The following is a 25,923-nucleotide window of genomic DNA, read 5'->3' on the forward strand; positions in this document are numbered from 1 at the left end:
AAAGATACAATATAAAATGCGACTATTCATCTATATTTATTAAAGGGATGACAATAAATGTTTCATAGATGCCTTATTATTTGACATTTCTAGTTATTACTCTGGTTATATAAGAAAGGTTATGGCAAATTGTAAACATGAGTAGGTTAGTATTCATAGTTATCTCATACCTGATCAGGGAGTACCACTTCCATCTGCATTTTTGTGTTTTCCCCAACTCTTCATTAGCTTAATAACAAGCCAGAATTAGATTGAACTGGTTTGAGATAGAGGAGGTAAAACACCAGAATGTGCAGAGCAGTGGTATTCCAGAAAGATGATTCAGGCACAGTCTTGGAGTAATGAGGCCATGGCACAGGCAAGCACTCTGTCTCAATTAGGTTCATTTTTGTGTCATAATTTTAACTGTGAAAACTCTTCCACTCTGTATATTATGATATCACATTGGTCAATCTCAGTAAATCCAGCCTAGATGTACGTGTTTATCAGAAAAATCCTATTTTCTTGTTCTACATAGCAACTCAGAGCAACAAACTGAGTACCTTTTACCCCACATTATATACGTGCATAAGCCCTAGCTGATTAAAAACCATAGATAGCACTTTGCCAATCTTCCCAATGTGACTTCATGTTCAGCCTGCAGGTGTTAATTAACTTTCCTCTATCATTGCTAGGATTAAACGTGGCACTCATGTATGCCTTGCAAATAGCAAAGTCAACAGTGAAGGGTGACACAATGGAAACATACTGTCAATGACCAACACACACACATACACACACCTCTGAAGACTTTGTCCTGTCTCAGGTGAACTGAAATCTGTGAAGCAGCATGCAGTTTGTCCCACTTACTGTACAATGTGACTGTACCTGTGAAAGTGTGTGTTTCGCATAAGATTGTTGAGAAAAAATGTGACCCATTTAATTTCACGGTGTTATTGTTTCCTTGCCCAGACTTGTGCTTTGGTGAACTTAGTGGAAACCTTTTTATTCTAACAATAATGAGACTTTGAGAAAAGTGTCTATAACACTTAATCTAACACACACAGATTAATACCTGCAGGCTCACGTTGAAATTTACACCTCTGATCGAATGGATGAACATCAATTAACACGTAGGCAAAGTTTTCACGCAGTAACAAGGCATGGCTTGTCTTGTTATACTTCGCCATCACCCAAACGAAACAGCGTTGCCAGATTGGGCGGTTTAACTCTCAGTTGAGAAAGGTTTACTCATAGTGGGGTTATAAAATCTGCATTCCCCTGGGAAATATTATGTATATAAACTCAGAGTTACACTTTGGATTGGTTTATGATGAACTGGGAGGCTTTTTCAAAACCTTGACTGGATTAGAAACAGCCGGTTCAATCTGGCACGCTGTGCGCTGAGTTCGCTCCTTTTTGCGTCCTTCTCACTGTGCGCTTGAAGCGCTGCAGACTCACAGCCCAGGTTTAAGCGCTGAGAATCTTGCACTGCAACATCTCCGTTCGCTATGAGGATGTTTTTACACACTGTCAGAGCTTTACCTTTGGATATATACCTCGCGTGAAGATATGGGACTTTAGACGGATTTTTTTGCTTGATTTTTGTATCACTGGTGTTTTGGGGTGATGGTATTAGAGCATTTGGCGCGGATGCGCTCTTTTTCTCGCCTGCTACCTTTCCCTGGGACAAGACGTTTGGAAATGTGAAGGAGCTTGAAGTATGGCATGCAAAAGATGGTCTTGGCCAAGAAGGAGACGGTGATTGCAATGTGCCCCACTTACATTTCCACACTCTTCTACTTTCTGTGCGTTACGGCTTGGTGAGTTCCATACACGTTGCGCACTCGCGTCTAGTTTTGGCACCATATTCTAACATCGAGTTCCCTTCATCGGGTCACATATGAAGTCAAGTTCAAGTGCAATGGCTCTGTTCTACGTGTCCGAAATGACAGATAATGATATTGACGTTTTCTGTGCTTGCGGATCGATGGCGCATCCTAACGCGTTTTGTCTTGTTGCGTGTCGTTTGCAGCATTAAGAAAATCTCAGGTCAGGTAAAGAAGGATGAGAAGTTATACCCCGAAAATTTCACCCAGATCTTAGACCGACTTCTGGAGGGTTATGACAACAGACTGCGCCCTGGATTCGGCGGTACGTATCAAAAGTAAATAACTAAAAATATATAAAACAAAAAATCAACCAGTCTAACAGAGCGCATCATCAGTAAGGAAAGTTGTTTAATACATTTATTAGGATTAATCTGGAATTCAGATGCTTTCCTACCTACATTGTCTTTAGTCCCTCCTTTTTATTTGAAGGATGCTGGCTGTCTGATATCATCACAAAATACTGAATTATCACCTGTGTTGCAGTGTATATTGAATGATCAAATAGAGTTTATAATAGTTTAGAAAGAAAATTAACTCTTACAAAGTGTGCTAAAATAGTGTACATTGTTAAATAAAGGTTTTCAGCATTCATTTGGATTTAGTTTTACTGTAAATGAAAATGTGTGTAACTCAAAGCTGAAAATTCTGACCTCCTACAGTATGTGTCAGTTAGTGCCTTCTATATTTCTAATGTAAATCTAATAAAGTTTAATCCCCTTAAACAATCTGGAAAGTATGCTCAGTTTGTCCAGGCTAACCAGAATAAGAGCATATGTGAACATTTTATTCTAGCTTGTCCCCTGTGGTGTATGCAGATTTTTGTTTTAAACCCTCACCGCTCACTCAGGAAATCTCATCCACACCCACAGACACTTTGGACCATTGCCTCTAGCTCCAACATCTTGATCAATCCCTCAACCTTCCACAGACATTTTGTCCAATCCTGCCAGCTCCTGCAGAAAACTTTGACCAATACTGCAAACTCCGACAGATGCTTTTGACCAATCCCGTAAACTCCTGCAGATACTTTTGACTAATCCTGTAAACTCCTGCAGATACTTTTGACCATTCCTGCCAACTCCCACAGATACTTTTACCCAATGATGCCAACTCCTGCAAATTCTTTTGACCAATCCGATCTGCACCCACAAACATTTTTGAACAATCCTGTCATTTCCCACAGAGCATACTTATGCAAATGCATGTTTTTTGTTGGGTCCAACAGGGATTCCATTCATGAGTCAAACCTCTATTCTGCTTGTGCCTGACATGGTGGTCAGTTAGTAATGTTCAGCATTTTTTCAAAAATTGGAGCTTTCCAGCATGCTTGCCCCTTTCATACAGCTTTGGATGTTCTCTGTTCACAGTCTCACATACACACTTAAATATACATATGAAAACATTACCTCGCTAGCTCATCCACAGACACCTTCCTCCAAGTGGTACACTAAAAATGTGCTCATGAGCCTTAGTAAGGCACAGTTCCCATACCAGCATTTTTCCTTCTTAACACATGTGATTCAGCTGCTTATTGCTGAGTTGAAGTGTTTGTGCTAGAGCAGGGAGTACACCATGCAGGCGGAGGCTTACTTCAGAACCAGGTTTTTGGGAACTTGTGCAGTAAGAAATAAATGCAGATGTTGGTTGCATGTATTTTTGACACATGCATATGATTTTTTTTTTACCCCAAGTTTTCGTGTAATTTTCCCTAATGACATTTCCTAAACTCTTACAGTGATCCACTTAAAGCATAGACCAGGCGTGTCAGACGAACTGTATGACCTGCTGCATGTTCTAATGAACTAAATTTAGATCCATGATCATTCGTAAGACTTGAGAAAGTGCTATTCTGTTTTACTCCACTAGGGGGCAAAATAGAGGAATTAACTCGGCTACTTAAAGAATGTGCTAATGATGTGTAACTCCTCATGAGCAAGCTGCAACCATGTCTTTCCAAAAGAATTAATTATGGACTTCACAGCAATGGGACTAAATACTTATGCAATCCCAACTAAGTTTTTTTATTTGTACCTTAACAAAAATATAGGCGAATAGAGGAGTTATTTTTGTATTATTGGTCTACTAAAGCAATTGGCTTACTTGCCTTAAATTTTATTTACAATTATTATATAACCGTTTATCTAAGACTTGTGGTTTATATCCACTGCAATGATCTGTGTTGCTATTGGAAACTGGTGATAGGGTAATGCAAAGGAATTGTATGCAAGTAAGCAAGCACACTCTGACCTCAAAGTGACGGATGGACTTGTTTGAGGCCCTCTGCTTTTGAAGAATTTTGTATTTGTTCAAATATATTACATAATTAAATTAGAAAAAAAAAATTCTGTCTGCTATTTGAAAATTTGGTTCAGATGTGGACATGTGCATGGAAACACAATTGCAAAACAATAAATGTTTTAAAGTATGCTGTGTACAACCTATGTCTTAGACAGTCTTATTGACTGTTCAGTTGGTGTTCAGTTAATCATGGATATTTTTAATATAAATGCAATGCAAATCACTGTTGATAATAATATAATAGTACACCACTAGACCTGATTTTTACTTTTGCAAGGATTGCGAGTGTTTAGTTCTATGAGAGTGTTTAGTTCTATGTGCTCAGCATCATGTTTCACATTTTTGCAATGATCACCAGATAAACAATTATTTTCTCTGAAGTTCAGCATGATTCTCTTCATCAGGAGTCATATGTTCAGGACAGATTTGGACTCTGTTGGAGGTATTTGGAAGGGCTTGAGTTAAATTGTATTTAGGTGCGAATGTTGGCCATGGTAGTACTTGAAACTTGGCAGCCGAGCTTTTTGTCTTCTTCTTTTTCTTTTTATCTGTTTTCTCTCAGAACTTTCAGCTGGCAGGGTAATGATGCAGTGTCTGCCTTCTGCAGCCATTTATTTAATGTTTGAATTCAGTTCAGTCCATAAAGTGTGCAACCCAAATGAGCATGCTATGGCAAAAGCATGTTCAGTGAGATAACAGATGTGAGATGTGAGAACTAACTTCTTTTTTGTGTATTTCAAGTCATCTTGTTAGATTCAGAGCCATAATCATCATTTTCAGAGCAATCATGTGGGAAGGCAAACTCAATGTGCTATAAAGAGTTCTGGGGTATTTTTCTCTGATGAATATTACAGACTAAGTCATCACATAATACTACAAATAATACAATGTATTAATGCCAGTTCACTTTTTTATAAGAGGTTTTAGTTTGTATATTATTTAAAATCCGCAGCTAAATAAATAAGTTGATTAAAAAACATTTCAGCAAACCTTACAGGAATAGGACATAGTACAGTATTACATTGGGAATGGTAAAGTTTTTATAATACTCTAATTGTCCATTTTAATACGAACACCTACACAACTGCTCATTTATGCTTTTATCTAATCAGCCAATCATGTGGCAGCAGCACAATACATTAAATCATGCAGATACAGGTCAAGAGATTCAGTTCATGCTCCTGATAGACTAGTTTGAGTATTTCAGAATATTTCAGAATCCTGGGATTTTTTTACTCAGAATGGTGTGAAAAACAAATGACAATTATGTCAGTGGAAACACTTTGAAGAGCGAGCTCATAGGAAAATAACTAGACTGGTCTGAGCTGAGAGGAAGCCTATAGTAACTCAAATAATAAATCTTTACCACCACGATGAGCAATAAAGCTTCTTGGCATGCACAAAATATTCACACAAACTGGACAGATGACGTCTGGAAAAAGACTAGGTCTGCAGTCGGGTGAGGCATTTCTTTGTTTTCGACAGCCTTTCTGTGTAAACTCTCCAAACTCTTTTGTGTGAAAATCTCAGCAGATCAGCAGATTCTGAAATACTTAAACCAACCCATCTGGCACCACTAACCATGCCACGATTAAAGTCACACTTTCCACATTCTGATCTTTGTTTGAACATCCACTGAAGCTCGTGACCTGTATCTGCATGATTTTATGCATTGTGGTGCTGCCACATGACTGGCTGGTTAGAGAAATGCACAAATTAAACGATCAGGTGTACAGGTGTGGCTCTTAAAATGGACAGTGACTGTATATGGTTGTTGAATTTCTAGCAGAGACCTAAATTGAAGCCCTAGTATGCCAAATAAATAACAGTGTCTATCCTTTATTAGGTCCAGTGACTGAGGTAAAGACTGATATCTACGTCACTAGTTTTGGCCCAGTATCTGATGTGGAAATGGTATGTATGAATAAGAACAGATCCTTAAAATTTTTGACCATGTGGGGATAATTCACGTGAACAAATTTTAGCTGTTCTTCAAATACCCACTAGTATTGTAAGCATCAGTCACACATAGACGATATATAAAGATGTTAGATAATGTAAACTCTCAACAAGCCTATTATCAAGCAAATCAGGTTATCAGGAGAACAACATGTACTATAGTGAATATTCAGCAGTGATTTTTTTTCTGGATGATGTAATCAGTACTCTGAAGTGTTTAGTTGCTGTAAATGCACCATTGCACTTTAGAAAAATAAAAAAGACATTCAGACAGGGAACATGATTAATCACCACTGAAAATAACCAATAATATACCTAACTGATGCAACAACGATTTTAGCATATAAATGTCAATTCAGGGTTCCATGTTTCATGTTTGAAAGCTCACATCCGGTTGCTTTGATTCTGCGTTTCTTTTCAGGAGTACACAATAGATGTGTTTTTCCGACAGACGTGGGAGGACCGGAGGCTAAGGTATGAGGGACCAATTGAGATTTTGCGACTAAATAACCTGATGGTGACCAAAGTGTGGACTCCTGACACCTTCTTCAGGAATGGGAAAAGATCTGTGGCTCACAATATAACTGCCCCGAACAAACTCTTCCGCATAATGAAAAATGGCACAATCCTTTACACCATGAGGTACATATAAGCAATATACTTTAATAAAAATATAAAATGTACATAGATTTATGTGTAGATATGTATATAGACAGATTTGTAAAGATTGCGACTCTATTCAGTCGTTTATTAAGAACTGAATTGAAAAGTTCTTCAGATCCTTTTTTAACAAGATGACAAAGTACATTTCTTTTGTCATTAGAAATATTTTAATATAGTTTTTTTCATTAAGTGGATTACAGGTAAGAGTGTTTGCCTTGCACCTTCAGGGTTCAGGGTTTTATTTCCACCTCCAACCTGCCTGATGCAGTGTTTGCATTTTCTCCCAGTACTCCTGCTTATTCTCCAGTTCAGAAGCATGTGTTGGAGGATGATTGGCATCTTTCAATTATCCGTAGTGTGTGAATGTATGTTTATGTGTGCAATTGCACTCTGTGATGGGTTGACACTTCATCCAGGGTGATCATGAGTCCCCTGGGATAGTCTCGAGGTTCATGTATAGGATAAGCAGTTTAGATCATTTCCCATTAGCAGTAAGTTATTACATATAGAGCCATTCTGATGACATCCATATTTAATCATAATGCTTATAACTTTATATGAGAAAGAGATGGATTAGAAGAAGAAATGCATGGACTAGTAAGACATAGCAAAGCATGGACATAAGAATATTAAATGTGGCTACATTTGGATTGCTCATATATACAGGGTTTAATAATCAATTTTATGCAAAATGTCCAGTAACTAGTAAAACATGTGAACATTTCTACAACATGTCTTTAAAAAATATGCACATTCCAGTTTTTACATATTTTTATCTCATTCTGACAATTTATTGATCTTATTCCCGAACTGTAATAAGTCATGGCTGCATATTATTTTTCTTATGAAAACATGCCAGTATGTCACATACAGTATGCGTCACATGAATTTGTGATTGTTTGTGTTGCTCTACAGGCTGACAATCATTGCAGAGTGTCCAATGAAGCTAGTGGATTTTCCTATGGATGGCCATTCCTGTCCACTTAAGTTTGGCAGCTGTAAGTTTCCTCATTCTCTTAATGTGACCAGTTTGGTGCAGTAGGGTTGAAGTTAATGTCACTGCCAACTTTTCCCATTACAGTTTGTAAAAGTACTGATGAGTATTGCTGAATTACTTCTAATTATAAAGACTTAACTTTAAAGAGTTGCTCTTGCATTAAGGCAATCATTGTATGCAGGGTATTGGCCTTATTATAGCTGGGGATACAGTAAACTGTGACTTGTGTTGAGCAATATGAGTTCAATGAACCAGTTTGTTGTACATGAGAATGTTATGATTAGAATACATGTATAGACCAGTAAAAAAAAGTTTTTACACTACTGATAATTTTTATTGTTATTATTATCTTCTACTATTATTTTTGAATAATAAAAATCTTTATATTATACAACATAAGGAATTATGCATGTGCTTATAAAAATAATACATTATGTGTATGTTTTTAATAGACACTTGAATCTTGGTAAATCTTGGAGAATCTTGTAGATCTTGTTTCAACCAGGAGTTTTTTTTTTCTTAAAGTTCGCAAATAGGCAGAGCCGGTTATTAATGAATGCTGCTGGTTTGGATTTAATTTGAGGTAAAAGCTAGTTATTAGAAATACTTTTGTATGAGAATAACTGTATGGATGCTGAGATATACAGTTGTTACATTTTTCTGGGTTGGTTCAGGATTGATGAGACAGAAGGCAGACTTGTGACAGCTCAAAAGGATTCTTTATTCTTCGCTCTTGCTTTTCTTTTGTTTTTTATGCCTCTGAGCTGCCTAGCGCTCTCTCTCTCTCTCTCTCTCTCTCTCTCTCTCTCTCTCTCTCTCTCTCTCTCTCCCTCTCTTTTATTGGGGAAAACACCCAATAGCTCAAACAATTACACATAAGTAACCTTGGTTGGAGAATCATCACGTTACATACCTTTTCACTCGCCTCCTCTTTGCCCACAGCCGCTGCTTGGCCATGCTCCCTCTGACACAACAGTGTATATTCATTCTAACCCTTTGAACCTTTTGATCGTATAGTAATATGGAGATTTGTATTATTATGACAGAAATCCATAGCCTGAGTTCTGATTTCGAGGTTCAGACCATCTTTATTTTGCGGCTTAATATCTTTGAGGCTACAAACCATTAGAGGAAGGAAGCTGACAATTAAGGAGGTAGAAGGGAATGTACTAGTGGAATAAAAAAGACTTGATAAAGACCCGAACTTGTCCAAGCATGAACAGTTTTGCCTGAAATACATCCACAAGTGCAACCCTCCCTAATAAATAGCTCAGAATGGTGGCAAGTAAATGGTCTGTATTTGCAGTGAATCATATTTATAGGGTCTAATGTGATGTGGAAGCAAAGTGCCTTGTTTCTCAGTATAAAGCCGCACTGAATTTTATGGATGTTCTTGTGCAATTCAATCTCCATTTGTCACATGCAGAAATATAAATTAGCTCTTTTAATTGCTCTTTTTTTTCTGTGAGCGTGTATAGATGCAAAATTAGATCTGAACAAAGAATCCCTCTATCAGCACCTGCCTCTATGGTGGTCAGTCAGCAAAAAAGGAAAGCTAAAAAGCAGAGGGGAAAACTAATCTCTGATCGAGGGACTCTGTGGTTGGTGTACAGCAGGAGGCTTTTATCTTCCCAAGCCGACAGATTTGTAGATAAAATCAGTCCAGGAGATGGGGAAAAGAAAAGCTTGACTGGCGAGAGGGTTTTCAGAGCCCCTCCCTCTGCTACCCAAAGTCGTTAGATTGTGACTTTGTGGAGGAGGACACACAAGTTTCTGTTTTTTTAAGAGGAGGTTTCATTAATCTCGGTTTGGGAGAATAGTTAACTTGACTCTATTGTATATGCCTGAGGGAAAGCAGGCAGACAGGTAGCTGATGGAATCCTGCAGAGCTGACAAGGTCACTAAGGGTTTTTTTGGGGTTTTTTGCCCCGGGACAATGTAGACCTATTCCGGGTCCTACCTTCTCAATCTCTCTCTTTTGTACATTGGTCATCTTCTGATGAATAATTACGTTATTTTAATCATGATGCTCATTTTTGTAATGGGTTTACTTTACTTTTTTCCTTCCTGTACTTGTACTTTTGCATGTGCTTTAACCTCACATGCACCCCTCATATTGTTGTTTGAGTGTTTCTGTCATTACGCTTGTGCAATGTCTCAGCTCTGCATCACACTACTTCTTTGTCTCAGCTCTGCGTAACACTACTGTGGGGACTCAGAAAGAAGGGGGAGGTGACAGAAAAAGATGAATGGTCTCAAAGGAGGACAGGAGAATTGGGACTATGGGAGCTGAAAGATGGACCAAAATCCTCAACATATACTCAGCTCTTCATTTGGCTCTTGATGTATAGAGCGATACTCCAGTGTATTTCACATCCACTGAGCTCTGCCCGGTTTTCTATGATTGCTCATTTCATGCTTGTTTGTGTAGCAGTAATACCAGTGTGTAGTGTGACTGCAGTGTGACTGAGTGTGAAGTCCTTGCTTGTGTTCGAACACTGGCTGAGACACACCAGGGACACGCTGAAGATGACAGTCAGCCATCGTGTGTCATATCTTGACTTATCTAAAATTAACCAATACTCAAATGAACATGTTCACAGTATTGATATAAACACATGCACATTTCCATGCTAATTCCCTACCTAAATATACCTCATTCACAACTTCTCAGATATTGAAACATCACTTCTTCCTTCCTCACTCTTCTCTGTCCACTCTGTCCATGTGCAGGCTCAAGCACTGCTCTCAAAATAACTTTTATTTCAAAATCACCATGTGACATTACAACAGATCACAGATCATTTTTTCATTTTTCCCTCTCGATTTTCCTCATCATACACACACATACACTCAGTGCCATGACATACTGTATCCAGCTCATCTTTCTTGAAAAAATAACAGTGTTTATCTCCCTAGATGCTTACCCAATGACTGAGATGATCTACACATGGACCAAACACTCTGTGGAAGTTCCTAGTGAGTCGTCCAGCCTTGTTCAGTATGATCTGATTGGACATACTGTCTCCAGTGAAACCGTCAAATCTATTACAGGTACACACTCAGTTCCTTTGAGCAAAATGACAAATTACCTTCTGTTGCAGATAAAGTATAGCTTGAGTTGTTTCTACACCAAATGCATTAAATGTAATAATAACCTTTAAGGTTTATATCAAATCACTTGGGACACTGAAGGAAAGGAAAAGAAATATACGTCAGATATAATCACAAATATTGTACACCATAATTTCAGCGGGGATAAAAACTCACAGAGTGTCTTTAGATATATATGTCTTATTTCTCTTCCTTAGCAAATCTTTTGTGGCTGACATGGTGTATTATATAATACTGATATAATATACAGTCAGGACATTTTAGAGGGTAAGGATAAGATTTCTTTGAACATTCCATGTAAAACAGAAAGTAGAGTAGAGTTGAAAAGAATAAAATAGAGTATAGTGTAGTATAGAGAATACAATAGAATAGAATAGAATAAACTAGAAATTTTTGTGCCAACAGCCACAACACTTGCAGAAAAGGGAGAACTAGGACTTAACACAAATGCAGCACAACACCTAAAGTACACAATAAACTTAATACCATGAATATTACAAATATTACAAATAAGCAAGAGTGACTACACATATCCATAGCTCCAATGTTTTTTACAAACTGAGCTCTCTGTACAGATTGTACTTGGCAGTTTAGAACTGTAAGTTAGACATATATGATGAGCAGTTGTGGTAGTGTATGTATAATACATGTACAGTGGACATAAATGCAGTGACACTCTAAAGATATAGTGCAATATGCAACGTAGTAGATTAAAATAGTTCATGAAAAATGGTAGCTACGCATTCTATCATCTCCAATGCACACATACTGTAGATTCCCATCATCATTGTAGACTCATATGTCCATGAATCTGGTATCCATTTTGTTAACAGATTAAATCGTTCTAAGTTTAAATCCCAGGAAGGTCAGAAAGCTGCTGCTGGGCCATTCAGCAAGACCCATAACGCTCACCATCTCAGCTATATTTTTGCATTAAGCCTCAGTTGGATTGTGTTCTGCTTCACCTTGCTTTTGATAAAAGTGCCTGTGAAATGAATACATGTTTGGAGGAAAACAGAAACGGAGAGCACTCAGCGTTATAAATAAATAAACGCTAAAAATAAACTACGAATTTAAATGCATTAAAATGGGATTTTTTTGCAGCCTTCAGTATAACCGCAATGCTTCACATCAAACAGATGGTCCAAACACATCCAATTCATTAGGCTCATTTTAGAAAGCAATAAAAATGAGCAACAATAAATATATTCATTCATTCATCTTCAGTAATCACTTTATCCTGGTCAGGGACGTGGTGCATTCATAAGCAGGAATACACCCTGGATGAATCGCCAGTCCATTGCAGGACACCTTGCATACAGGCATTTACATTCACATTCATCTTGGGCATTTTAGCAAAGCTTATCCATCTTCTGACATGTTTTGGAGAAGTGGAAGGACACCATAGAACCTGAAGGAAACCCACACGGACATAGAGAGAACTTCACAGAGACATTATAGTTCCAGATTATAGTTATTTCTTTATTATTGCCCCGATTATGCTTGATTGCATACATACTTTTTAGATCCACTCTCAGCTGTTTTGTGTTGAAAGCTTGGTGGTTTTTTCACTGTCAGAAATTTTAATACAATTGTCCTTTATCTTACAAACAAACCACCAGTTTATATCTTATTATTTCTTATTTAAGCAATATCGCATGAGCACGAGTGGGGTTATACCGTATGTCGGTGTGGCCGTAGTGCTGTGGTGTTATAGAGGACACATTTTCATTTACCCCACTTGGGAGATGCCTTTGTCCAAAGCGACTTATTTTTATCCCACACAGTATATCCAAATGAGAAGTTAAGGGTTAAGGGCCTTGGTCAAGGGCTCAGCAGTGGCAGCTTGGTGGTGGTGGGATTTTAAAGATTTCCAGTGCGATATTGCTTTATACAGCAGTTCTATATACAAGAAAAGAATACTGTGTAAGTAACACAAAATTGGCAAATGTTCTCTTTATATTTGCTACATTAATGGAAATAAAATCGGAGGGTTTCTAACGTTAGGGTTAGGAATCTAACACATTCATTTCTACATTCCTGATAAAGGTGTTTTAGGTGAATTTGGCCTCTCTGATTCCTTTTAATCAAATGGCAAGCTTTCAAATGTCAAACGCTACATTCCTAAAAATATCTGCTGGTGATTTCACAAACACTAGTGTAGTTTGGTGGACACAGACGAGTGGAGTTATACACACAGTGAACATCCCAGTGCAGTTATAAGAAATATAAGCATTTCTTAGAACACCGCTCGACCAATCAAATTAGTGGACCAGAATTAACTGTTGTATAATACTCGTTGTATAGCAGTGTGCCTATTTAAAGAACGTACTGTTCTCACTTTTCTGGGTCACGAACACACTTTTAAAGAGAACAGTGAACAAATCAGAAGTTTTTTTTTTTGTTTTTTTATTTTTTTTCTATAATGTGGCATAGCTCGTTGTAAAACAGGCTGAAACTTTTTAACTAATCATAGCCGGAACATGATATAACCTGATATGATTTGTTTAATATTGTTTTCTCTCTGTGTGCACAAAAATGTAGAGAAAATCTAGAAGCCATCTTGTGATTTATGAAGTTTAAGCTGTTTCCTGTTTCCTGCTCTGTTTCAGGTGAATACGTGGTGATGACTGTCTATTTCCACTTGAAACGGAAAATGGGCTACTTCATGATTCAGACGTACATCCCATGCATCATGACAGTAATCCTTTCCCAAGTGTCCTTCTGGATAAATAAAGAATCTGTGCCTGCCAGAACTGTCTTCGGTGAGTATTAATCACAAATCCCCAGGAAAGTTCCGGCTCTTTCTCTCTCATAGGTTGAAACGACATTCTCATGCAAATATAGACGAGCAAAGGAGTGGAGAGAAAATGCTGCCTGCCTTTCTTTTTTGCTCAGTTTCTGTCTTTGTTTCTCACACAGCTTTTCACATCTAATCTAATGACGTTTCCCCATTTTCCCACTGTTAGACTTTGAGTCTTTAGCTAAATAGGGGTTAATTGTCTGTAGGCCTGAACAATCTCAACTCTCACTCTTTCTTAGACTCTCTCTCTCTCTCTCTCTCTCTCTCTCTCTCTCTCTCTCTCTCTCTCTCTCTCACACACACACACACACACACACACTCGCATGCACATGCACCCCCCCTGTGTCTTGCTACACTTTACCTGGGGCTATGGTGATGCTGAGAATAGCACGCTCTCATTCTTTGCTGGGAAAGTGTACCATTGACCCACCTTCAGAAGCTTCCTGAAAGTGTGGTGTGTTTGGAGTGTTGCCAACAGAGTGGGCATGAACGTGTTGATAGTGACACTAGTGCGAGATGAAGGACAGTAGAGAGAGTAAAAGCAGCAAAGAGAGAGGACTGTGAACACTTGATATGATTAATAGTCTTTAACAGTGTTTAATAACGCATACAATATTTCAAGTGGGCACAATATGGTATCATCAGTGCTTAATTTGTTTTCTCAGTGCTGACTTTTTTCGAATTGATGCAGCGTAGGAATGTTTTAGTGATCCTTCTATACTGTATCATCATTGTGTCTGTAATGACGGTGTATAGAATTCTCCTGAGAGTCGGGGTATTTGGCTGATGGCTAATGATGAAGGCTGCCATACATAATGACTCACTGTGCTGATACATGGAGTATGTATGCTTTTTAGTCACACCTCGGTAATTAAAGCTGTAAATGCTGTGTGTGTATGTGTGTGTGTGTTTACTGCTGGGCATAAATCAGTGCCCTCATCCTTAACTCAGCTGCAGTTGTTTTAAGGATGTGGTCCTACTGCGACACTTCTCATGATCTTGTTTAATCCTAGATGCAGGAGATTAATGGACTATATGGGCAACCAGATTAGTTAAGCATCAGAGAACTAAAGCAAAGCATGCATAGGTCCTAAAAAAAGAGTCTGTGGAAGATTGCATATTTCCAGTGGTGGGAAGGATACAAATCACACAGACCTGAGTAAAATTACTGCTACTGTTGCAACAATTTACCTGAGTAAAAGTACTGTTCAACAAAGTTACAAATAAAAGTAAATAAATGATCTGGTGAAAATCAACTTGAGTAATTACTTTTATTTACTTACTTATTTTAATTTATTTTAAATTAAAAATGGTATATGTTACACAGCTAATCGGAAAATTGTCTTTCATGTTAACTAAGCAAGGTCACTATCCTAAAGTTATCCTACACCACCTCAATTACTCTCTCTCTCTCACTCATTTTCTACCGCTTATCCGAACTACCTCGGGTCACGGGGAGCCTGTGCCTATCTCAGGCGTCATTGGGCATCAAGGCAATTATTTACTGTTTATAAAAAAAGTTAACGTCATTAAGCTAACTAACTTATCCTAATGCTCTTGTGGTTTGAGCAGCAGTGGTTTGTTATTAGGTTTATTATCTATCTAGCTATCTCTTAAAAATGTCTTGTTCACAATTTCCTAGAATTGTTTAGTTGAATCCAGTTTAAGCATTCACACTGTAAAACAAAAAAAACTGATTAGCCTGTTTAGTTTACATACTGTAGCTAGCTAAAGGCTCACCTGTACATGTTTCCACATGCTGGTTGGATGCTGAGCAATGAATTTGTTCACAGACCAACATCAAGCTGTTTCAAGATACCTGATAAATGCTTATTTGTCTCTAGTGTACTCAGACATTGCTGCTGAATCTAAGCATTTGACATCTGGAGTGTTGTGATATGTTTAGCTCTTGAAATTTAATTATTTTATTTGAACATACTGTCTTTTAATTAGCTTACACATTTGAGGGATATAGAACAGTAACAGTGATTAAAAAAGAAGTGTAGCTAAGTAATCATTTTGTTTTTAAAAACTCATTCTCGTATTTGTAATATTTATCATCCGCATTATGATTAGCTAAGCCTGAAACTGATTAAATTAGCATCTCTGTGTGACTGAAAAGCAGGTATTACATTTGCAGAGATCCCACATAGTTAAAGGCAAACTTTTATTCTTTACTGCGTTTTAATAATGATTCTGGTTTAAGATTATTTCCAAATAATCAGAAAGTTTCTTAACATGATGATAAAGTTGGTTTCATATTAGATATTCACCGCCAAGTTTACACCTCTTATGCCAACAGCATTTAAATAGAGCCTGAAAAAAAAACATAATTCACACCTTATGAACAGGACATATGCTCTTTAATTGTGCATTCGTACTGTATTTTGAACAGTTTTTCCAAATGTGTCTCACCGCCTTTAATTATACTGGACAGACAATTATGTGCATGTAGAAGTATGAACCTTTTACTTTGCTCTACTGGGAGCCTCACTCTAGCTGTCAAGACCAAATAGCACATTTAAAAAATGTAAATTAACCACAGTACACCCACTAACTACTCAATTACTGCTCATCCGCTTAAAGTTTAACGTTAGGGTTAGTGATGGTGTTACTTTTCTAACAAATCCAATTAAAATGCTCTTAATTGTTCAAGTCCCTGTGAATTTTTCTACAAGATCTGGCTCACTGATCGTACTTCTTTTGCCAGAACAGTCTCACAGTTGAAAATGTGCAGAAATCCAACTTTTATGTACAGTGCTACATCTGGAATTTTCCTTTATTTGTAATGAATTGGATTCTATCCTGCTAGAACTAGTTCTACAACAGGAACATACAGGAATATGAGTGCTGTACAGATTTTGATAAAGAGAGAATGATACATGAAAGAATGATGTTAATCATCTAGTGCTGTTTTGAAGCGGTCCAGTTCATGCTGTATTACACTGTTGTGCTCTTGTCATTTGAAATGCTTAATTTGATAAGTCAAGTGGATGATGAAAATCCATTTTGTATGAGAGTGCTCATATAGGTTGATTTCTATTCTTGTGCGCTTGTGCTCAGATGTCTTTATATATGATATACTGTATCTTGTGCGTCGGTGTGAGGCTGTTGTGTGTTATGTGTAAATATTGTCACGATACCTCTGTCCACTGTCTGATGCAGTCAAGCTTGTGTGTGTGTGTGTGTGTGTGTGTGTGTGTGTGCATGTTTGTGCGTGTAGGAGGAAGAGAAGGGGGATGCTGGTTGCTTTTGTGTTTGTGTGTATGGGAGTGTGTGGGGTGGTGACTCAAATTCTGGCACACTGGATGCTTTATGGCAGGGTTCAGGAGGAAACTCACGCATACACTCATTGTTGATCGTTCAAAGAAATATAATTATTAATAATTTTAATTAACAATGAGTTAGGGGCGCCCCCGTGTGGATAAAAATGACACTAAGTTTTAGACCTGTAATAATATGCCATGTCACTCCAATACTTCAAAGTCCCCTCTGTGTATCCTTAGCCATTGTGAGACATTTTTGGCACAAACAACCATTATTTTCAATACCAGATTCAGCATCATGAAACTCACAGATCACTCTTGGCGTAACTGCTCATTAGTTTATAGTGATTCACTTCTTGTTTATCTCTATTTTATTCAACTGTGTCACAGTCTTTGGGTGCCTGGAACACAAACCCAGCTTGGAGGTATAGACAAAGCCTTCACACAAGCAAAGCTGAAGTAATGCAGCGGCTTTAGTAAAGCGAGCTGCATAGTAAGAGGAAGTTGTGCCACAAACAGAAAAAATGTAAAGCAGCAGATAGCACTGTATTTGTTAGACAATGATGGGAAAAAAAACATGTGATTAGATTCCTAATACCGCAGGGGCCCAGAAAAAAGACTCAGTTATAAAATCAATGCTGGACTTAGACATGTGTAAGACACTCAGTGTATTGTGTGTATAAATAGATTCAGGAGGAATGGAAACAAGGCATCTCAATTGAATATATATATATATATATATATATATATATATATATATATATATATATATATATATATATATATATCCATCCATTTTCTACCGCTTATCCGGGGCTGGGTCGCGGGGGCAGCAGTCTAAGCAAGGACGCCCAGACTTCCCTCTCCCCAGACACTTCCTCCAGCTCTTCCGGGGGAATACCGAGGCGTTCCCAGGCCAGCCGAGAGACATAGTCCCTCCAGCGTGTCCTAGGTCTTCCCCGGGGCCTCCTCCCGGTTGGACATGCCCGGAACACCTCCCCAGGGAGGCGTCCAGGCCAGCGTGGTGACATTCCATGTCCCTAGAGCCAGATTCCGTGTCCGGGGATTGGGTCGCCGAGGCCCCCGCCTTCGACTGCCACCCAATCCACATTGCACCAGCCCCTTACGGTCCCTCCTGCAGGTGGTGGGCCCACAGGAGATCGGCCCCACGTCGCTCCTTCGGGCTGAGCCCGGCCGGGCCCCGTGGGGTAAGACCCGGCCACCAGGCGCTCGCATGCGAGCCCCAACCCCGGGCCTGCCTCCAGAGTGGGGCCCCGGTTGTGCCATACCGGGCGACGTCACGGACCTCGTTATTAAATTACTCATAAGGGGTATTTGAACCGCTCTTAGTCTGGCCTGTTATATATTTTATATATATATATATATATATAACCGAGGTATGCAGAAGAGCATCTCTGAACACGTCGAACCTTGAGGCGGATGGGTTACAGCAGCAGAAGACCACACCAGTACTAGTAAGGTGTACCTAATAAAGTGACCGGTGAGTGTATGTATATACAGTATATATATATACCTCGGTTGTGCCTCGGCTCTTCTGCATACCTCAGTTGTAACGAGTGGTTATTTGAGTTACTCTTGCCTTTCTATCAGCTCGAACCAGTCTGGCCATTCTCCTCTGACCTCTGGCATCAACAAGGCATTTGCGCCCACAGAACTGTCGCTCACTGGATATTTTCTCTTTTTCGGACCATTCTCTGTAAAGCCTAGAGATGGTCGGACGGGCGTCTGGCACCAACAACTATGCCACGTTCAAAGCCACTTAAATCACCATTCTTCCCCATTCTGACGCTCGGTTTGAACTGCAGCAGATCGTCTTGACCATGTCTACATGCTTAAATGCATTGAGTTGCTGCCATGTGATTGGCTGATTAGAAATTTGCGTTAACGAGCAGTTGGACAGGTGTACCTAATAAAGTGGCCGGTGAGTGTGTGTATGTGTGTGTGTGTGTGTATATATATAGATACATATATATATATATATATATATATATATATATATATATATATATATATATATATATATGTGTGTGTGTGTGTGTGTGTGTGTGTGTGTGTGTGTGTGTGTGTGTGTACTAAATAAAATGTAAGCATCAGTGCGAGGCAAAGAAGTCTAATAGGCAGGCTGTGATTCCATAATACCTTTGGATAAATTTAGCATACTGAATGTGCAGTACATAGATCTACATTAGCCATCTTACATTAGTAAACACACTTACACACAACTAAATGATCTCCAAGGTTATTGATCAATGTAATTTTATCCTGTCGTAATTGCAATCCAATATTATATTATCTTCTTCTCTTCTTGGGGTGTAACACAATGACACTGTATGTGTATCTATATCTGTATCTTTATCAGCCTAGTGCTCTAAGTATTTGGTCATAAATACAAAAAAATTAAAAAAAATTAAACCAATTCAGGGATGAATATATGGAAGATGTAAATTTATCACATTGACATACATGTTAATTTTATAATAAATGTGTTCTTTGTTTTGTATGACTTTCTCACTGCTTGACCACATAAAAGTAGAAGCCTCCCACTCACACGGTACATAACTCTGGATGCCTTATGAACCTTTCTGGCAACCTGTTCATGCATGTAGTTGCTTCTGTTTAGAATAAATTATCTGTTCATTGCATTGTAATGTATTCAAATCTGGTTATCCAATAGACTTAATTTTTTTTATTATACCGGTTTATTATTGATGCAGCTTCACCATCAGAACTTAAATATTATGTGACTATAGGGAACAAGCTGTACAGTATGACATTACAGGTGTGATTTAAATATAGACATAGATAAATGTCAGGGGAATGTTTGTGAAAGATTTTAGTCCTCCAGATCATTTTGAAAGTCTGATTCATAAAGGTTAACCCTTACATACTGTTCATATTCTGAACTTTCACAGTATCTGTCTATGTAGCAAGTTTTGAACCAAATAAGTTAATTCATTCATTCATTCATTCATTCATTCATTTTCTACTGCTTATCCGAACTACCTTGGGTAACGGGGAGCCTGTGCCTATCTCAGGCGTCATTGGGCATCAAGGCAGGATACACCCTGGACAGAGTGCCAACCCATCGCAACACACACACTCTCATTCACTCACGCAATCACACACTACGGACAATTTTCCAGAGATGCCAATCAACATACCATGCATGTCTTTGGACCGGGGAAGGAAACCGGAGTAGCCGGAGGAAACCCCCGAGGCACGGGGAGAACATGCAAACTCCACACACACAAGGCAGAGGCGGGAATCGAACCCCCAACCCTGGAGGTGTGAGGCAAACGTGCTAACCACTCAGACACCGTGCCCCCCACTAAATCCTTAATTCATGTTTCAAAAAACAGGAAAAGTTTTTTTTTTTATTGTTTTTATTTTTATTTATTTTATTTAATCTTACTTGAAGAGTTTTCAAGGTGGATAAATTTACAAATGAATGACTTTCTGTTTTAAAAATGTAAGTAAAGTCGTCAAGTCAGCGGATTACGGTGAATTGTCAAGTTAATGGATTTAAGTTTCATATTATATTTATATTGCAATGGGTTTATCGTGTTTTCCAGTGTATGATTTACCATTAGCATTTGAAAACTGTTCACAGAGTGCTTTTTTCTTTAATCAAAGTTCAACATTGTAACCAGGGTTGTTGTTTATTTTCGTGTTCTTTGATCTGTCAGGTATCACCACCGTCCTCACCATGACCACTCTGAGCATCAGCGCACGTCACTCTCTACCTAAGGTCTCCTATGCGACAGCCATGGACTGGTTTATTGCCGTGTGTTTTGCCTTTGTGTTTTCGGCCCTCATCGAGTTCGCTGCTGTAAACTATTTCACCAACGTGCAAGCAGAACGAGCGAAGAAGAAAGCAGCCAAGAATGCGGCCGCAGCAGCTGCCAAGAGCACCACTTCATCAGGCAAAGGCAAAGACACTGAGGAGATCCTACAGGTGAGTATTGTAAACCAGTGTCTCCAATCAGATGTTGGCTAGATAGTGAAAATTGTTAAAAAAAAAACTCAATAAGACCACACACTCTAATGCAATTGATCTAGGGGTTAAAGGTCATTTAGGTTGTTGGATAGAAGTCAAAAAATCTGATTTGGAAAGAATATTTGTTAGAATGTGTGGTATAAAGCATAGACATTTTCCTGTAATATTTCTTAAAAAAAAATCTCATTGAATATTGTTTAATGTTACATTGCATTATTCAAACCAGAGGTTTGTAAAAACGTGTCATTTCACATGCAGAAAAACAGACAACATACTGTAGCACCAGCCATGTGTTTCGCCTGCTGCATTGCACATATAATCCTGTGCCAGAGGTTATAGATGTTATCTCTTAAAACTGGCTAAAATGTGCTCACTGTGAACATCAAGATTTGCAACAATGCTACAGTGGACAAAACCGTATTGTGATTATTTAAAAAATGTAGTGCTCCTTTTGAGACGATTCTACCCTTTTAAAATTCATACGCTAGACTGTAGAGTACACAGTGCAGTCTATAGTACATTATTTGGGATGTAGCTATAGGCGATTTTTCACACGGAATCATTCGGTGCGATTTAAGATTATTTACAGCTTTAAGCTTCTGTTGGCCTCACAGTCCATTAATGGTGGTAAAATCACAAATACGTACACACCAGTTGAAGACACACTGATTGCTGATTAAATGGAAGAGTTCCTGGTTTGAGTGAATACTGCAGGCTTTGACTAAGCTGCCTCAAAGCCACATTTGTGATTGGTGCTTTCCAAACACATCAGAGCTTTATGAGGAGAAAGTCTTAATAAGGAATGATTGCAGGCTGATGGTAGTTTTGTGGACCACCATACGGATAACGGATTAATAAGGTTGTCTTGGCAACGGGGACAAGGCACGGCTGTAAAGACTTTTGCCAAGCTGCACAAAGAAGAGGGGAATTAAATACTATTTTTCTAGACTGGGATAGATATATGGGTTTTTATAACCTAGTATAAGAGTTTCTTTCTCTTTTTGTTTACATTTCTAAATAACCTAATGAAAAAATAAATTAGACACGAGCAAAAATCAGCTGCATCTCTAGAAATATAATTAATTATCGGTTGAAAACCAGTTAAAGGAGTTTTTTACTGTCCTGTACATACTCTAATAAAGAGTACTGTACACGATCTAATAAAGGCTGTAAATTTTAGCTGCAGACGTTTATATCGTACGAACACAAAGGCCGAGGCAGGTTAGTGTGCCAAAAACATCAACACTGCGTCGCTCACACTATGATACCCCAAGGGTGTCCTCCAGTTTTAAAGCAATATCAGTCTTTATATATATATCACATATAAGATTATAGTGCTTGTCAAAATTATTGGCACCCTTCAAAAAATGAGAAGACATTATTGCATGAAGATAGAAATTCTTTTAGTTCTAGCAAAAAAAATTATTATTTCTATTTGAATTTTATAATAGCATTGTTTATTGCATTGTTAAACACATATTTTTGTATGTGTGTGTGTGTGTGCCAAAATGACTGATACCCATACTGAATATTCTCTATCTGTCCGTCCGTCTGTCTGTCTGTCTGTCTGTCTGACTGTCTGTCTGTCTGTCTGTCTGTCTGTCTGTCTGTCTGTAAAAACAAATTGACATTATAATGTTTTTCTTCCTTTTATTACCTTTTAGTCCACTGGGTCAGCTGGATTCTAACTTCCCCATGTGCCCCACTTCCCACATTTTTCAGAACTTTCTACCATTTTTATTAGGATTGGCATATTTGCATTCTGTTAAAAAAGTATTAAATTGTCATTTCAATATATACTTTCTGGGATTTTCCATCTAGCACACATCACACCAATATATGTTTTAATGTTACATTCTGATTTCTGTAAAGCTGCTTTCTGTCACTATAGAAATAAAACTGAAATTAAATTGGCTATTGTAAAATATAGGCATGGAAAAGTGATGATGGGATTTTTGCTTTTATTTTCAGAGCTTTTCTGAAGATTGATGTCATTATTGGCTCTGCTGAGTAACATGATATTTTGTGATATTTACAAACCAATGTTTAAAAATTTAAATAATGGTTAAAAGCAAAGAAATATGTGTTTTTGTAATGGTCATTTCTGAGAGACGTTCAAATGCACAAAAAAAGAAAATAAAGGAGCTTAAAATGTTCAGATTTTGCAAACCTTATTTAATGTTAGACATTAAATGAAGAATTTCAGAGATGTTGTTCTGGATGTTTGGTGTTAAAAAAAATAAGATTAATTAAATGATTTTTTTTTTTTAAAAAAAAAACTATTTTACATTTTAATATAAAATTGGGTAAAAGTAGAAAAACTGTCCTATTTAAAAAAAATCTTAAGTAAATCAATACAACATTCTCCTGTATGATATGTCACACCACTTATTTTGGTTACATTTTCATTTTTGCTTATTTTCATGAAGGGCACCATTAATTCAGTTCATACACATTCACAGTGCAGTTTGGACTCCTGAATTTCTCTCTCTGTCCCTTTTGTATGGTGATGTAAGCTGTGTGGTTAGAACAGTTCTGCACGCCTCCACTTTCCTCCCACTGACAGTAGAATAACACATGCAAAAGCCTCTTACTGATGCATATGCATGAAAAGCAGGCCTATGCACATCTCCTGCTGGAGTTGACGCCTGAATAGACACGCATAGTTTACTGTAGAGTCATTTGCATTTGAATAAAAGTCTTTTCTCTTTTTGTCTTGTTTAATGCCTTTTCATTTCTTATGACAGCGCACACAAGTATTTAGCTGTATGTCAAATATTGTAAGTAATTAACAGTAAGCAGCTATATGTTCAGTAGTGTACATATATAATTAAGGTATAAAATACCATTAATTTGTGAGGTTAGGCATAAAGTGAAAGATTGTCATGCACAATGCCATACTAATATAATAAGAATTGATGTTATAGATCTTTTGTTCAGTTTCTGAGCTGGACTTCCTGTCTTTTGCATGTAAACTGAAAGTGGTTTCCTTCCATCTCCCAGGATAGCAAGCGTTTAAGAGTGCAGGAGTGTGTGAATGTGTGTGTGTATGGTGCCCTATAACGGACTGGAATCCCATCCTGGGTGTATTTTCTCCCCTGTTCCTGGAACATTCTGTGAAGCCAGAGTGACACAATGGTTGCTAACATTAAAGTACACATTTAATAGGACGTAAAAAAAGTGTTATTACTTTACAAAAACAAAAAAAAAACAAAAAAAAATGCAAAAACGGAAATTATGCTGATCATGAAGTGTTTATGTTAATGAGAATGTTGTTGGGAGATAATAAAAAGTGGAAGAAGGAATAGTTTAAAGGTCTCTTGGTTGTTATCAGCTAAACAGTGTGTCTTTTTTATTTGTCCCACAGCAAAACTCAGACACTAATGGCAACCTACGCAAACGTGTAAACTCCACGACTCAGTCTCAGCCTGACCCTAAGGGCAGCCAAAGAAATGAAACCTGCAGCAGAAGCTCTATGACCGCATCCAAAGAGGTCCAGACAAGCCAGCTATCATCCAGCTCAAGCACAACAAGCAGCTCCTCAGGCCAAATACAACTCCATCCCAAATCCTTCACCGAATCCAAAGCACACATTCCAGCTTCAGCTTCCATAACCACGCCCCCACTTCCGCCTATGACGCCAACAGTCCCTGAGCGCTCGTCAACCAACACACCCACCGGCTCTGGCTCTCTACATCATCTTCTAGCTCCGAAGTTGGAGAATATGCAGAAAACAGATTCAAAGGCTCCATCCAGTGCTCCACCAGCAGCTTTTATGGGCGGAGCCAGCAAGATTGATAAGTATGCACGCATCCTTTTCCCTGTGTCCTTTGGGGCATTTAACATGGTGTACTGGGTGGTATACTTATCCAAAGAAACCATGGAAGCAAGAGGAGCCTAATCACTGAATTTTCAGATTTTGATAATTTCTTAAATCCAAACAGCAGATAAAGGGTGCAACATCCCTCCAAGGATCAAGCAAATTCAACACAATTTCTAGAATCTTCTTTAAATCAATGGACAAACAAAACAGAATGGACAAGCACCTCAGAAGATCATCGGGGTAACATAATTCCAAAATCTTTTAGAGGTTGTCATTGAGTCTTTTTACAGAATGAGCATGTGGATATATGTAAAAAAAAAAAATAATAATAATAATAATAATAATAATAAAAAAAAATTTAGATTTACTAACCCATTTAAAACTGGTCATAAAATGGCAGGCACATTTATTGTTAAGCACGTAGGTGTAAAAATGGAAATATAAAAAAAAGGAAAATGGAAAACCAAACAATTTCTTTTGTTTTGTTTTTTTTTGTTCTATTAGTATGTATGTGTATTCTGGCAAATCTGCTTCTGAATCACAATTTGTTTTCATGTTGAGACACATTTATGTATGTGTTAACAGTTAACAGGCTGTCTGAAAGATGATGTCAGCAGTGAGGAGATTTCTCATAAGGAATCTGCTTTGAGTGAGTGGATATCTGACCACCAGTAGCAGATCTATATGCATGTCTTTTATGTCTTACAGGAGAATTCACTAGCTAGTGTATCATTTATTTTCTTTTTACTTTACAAGTGCATTGTATGCTTTTGCATCAACACAAAACTAAACTTCCACCTTGCACCAGTTTGTATTTTTGTTTGCTCTTACAAATCCCTTACTATAATGTGTTCTTCCATTAAGTAGTGGTTCACTGGAAATGTGTAATGTTGATGACATTAACGAGTGAGTAGTAAAACTAGACAACATAATGAGTAGGAGTGCTGAGAGTATCCATACTAACATTATATATTATGTATGACATTAATATTATGTTTATATAATTATCCATTTTGTAAACATGTATACACAATACAAATTTACTTCACTATAAGTATATCATTTTCATTATACATAGGATGCAAGCCATTGTTGACATTTTGGTGAAAAG

The 25,923-nt window shown here is 37.9% G+C and overlaps 1 protein-coding gene across 1 annotated transcript; it reads left to right on the forward strand.

The window, feature by feature from the left end:
• Positions 1–1,411: 1,411 nt before the first annotated feature.
• On the forward strand, positions 1,412–25,208 carry gabra4 (gamma-aminobutyric acid type A receptor subunit alpha4). Its single transcript, XM_060885744.1, has 9 exons — positions 1,412–1,802; positions 2,015–2,133; positions 6,016–6,083; positions 6,550–6,770; positions 7,707–7,789; positions 10,708–10,842; positions 13,515–13,667; positions 20,679–20,947; positions 24,357–25,208. Exons 1-9 carry the CDS (start codon positions 1,708–1,710, stop codon positions 24,888–24,890), a joined length of 1,677 nt encoding a protein of 558 aa, XP_060741727.1. The 5' UTR covers positions 1,412–1,707; the 3' UTR covers positions 24,891–25,208.
• The last annotated feature ends 715 nt before the right edge of the window (positions 25,209–25,923 follow it).

This window comes from Tachysurus vachellii, chromosome 13, assembly GCF_030014155.1.
Source record: "Tachysurus vachellii isolate PV-2020 chromosome 13, HZAU_Pvac_v1, whole genome shotgun sequence".
In the NCBI taxonomy this organism is placed as follows: Eukaryota; Metazoa; Chordata; class Actinopteri; order Siluriformes; family Bagridae; genus Tachysurus; species Tachysurus vachellii.

Excerpts from the sequence above, each read along its gene's own strand:
- gabra4 (XM_060885744.1), top strand. The coding sequence starts at position 1,708 with ATGCAAAAGATGGTCTTGGCCAAGAAGGAGACGGTGATTGCAATGTGC. Across the intron at positions 6,084-6,549 it reads CAGTATCTGATGTGGAAATG|GAGTACACAATAGATGTGTT; the intron begins GTATGTATGAAT and ends GTTTCTTTTCAG. Across the intron at positions 10,843-13,514 it reads AACCGTCAAATCTATTACAG|GTGAATACGTGGTGATGACT; the intron begins GTACACACTCAG and ends GCTCTGTTTCAG.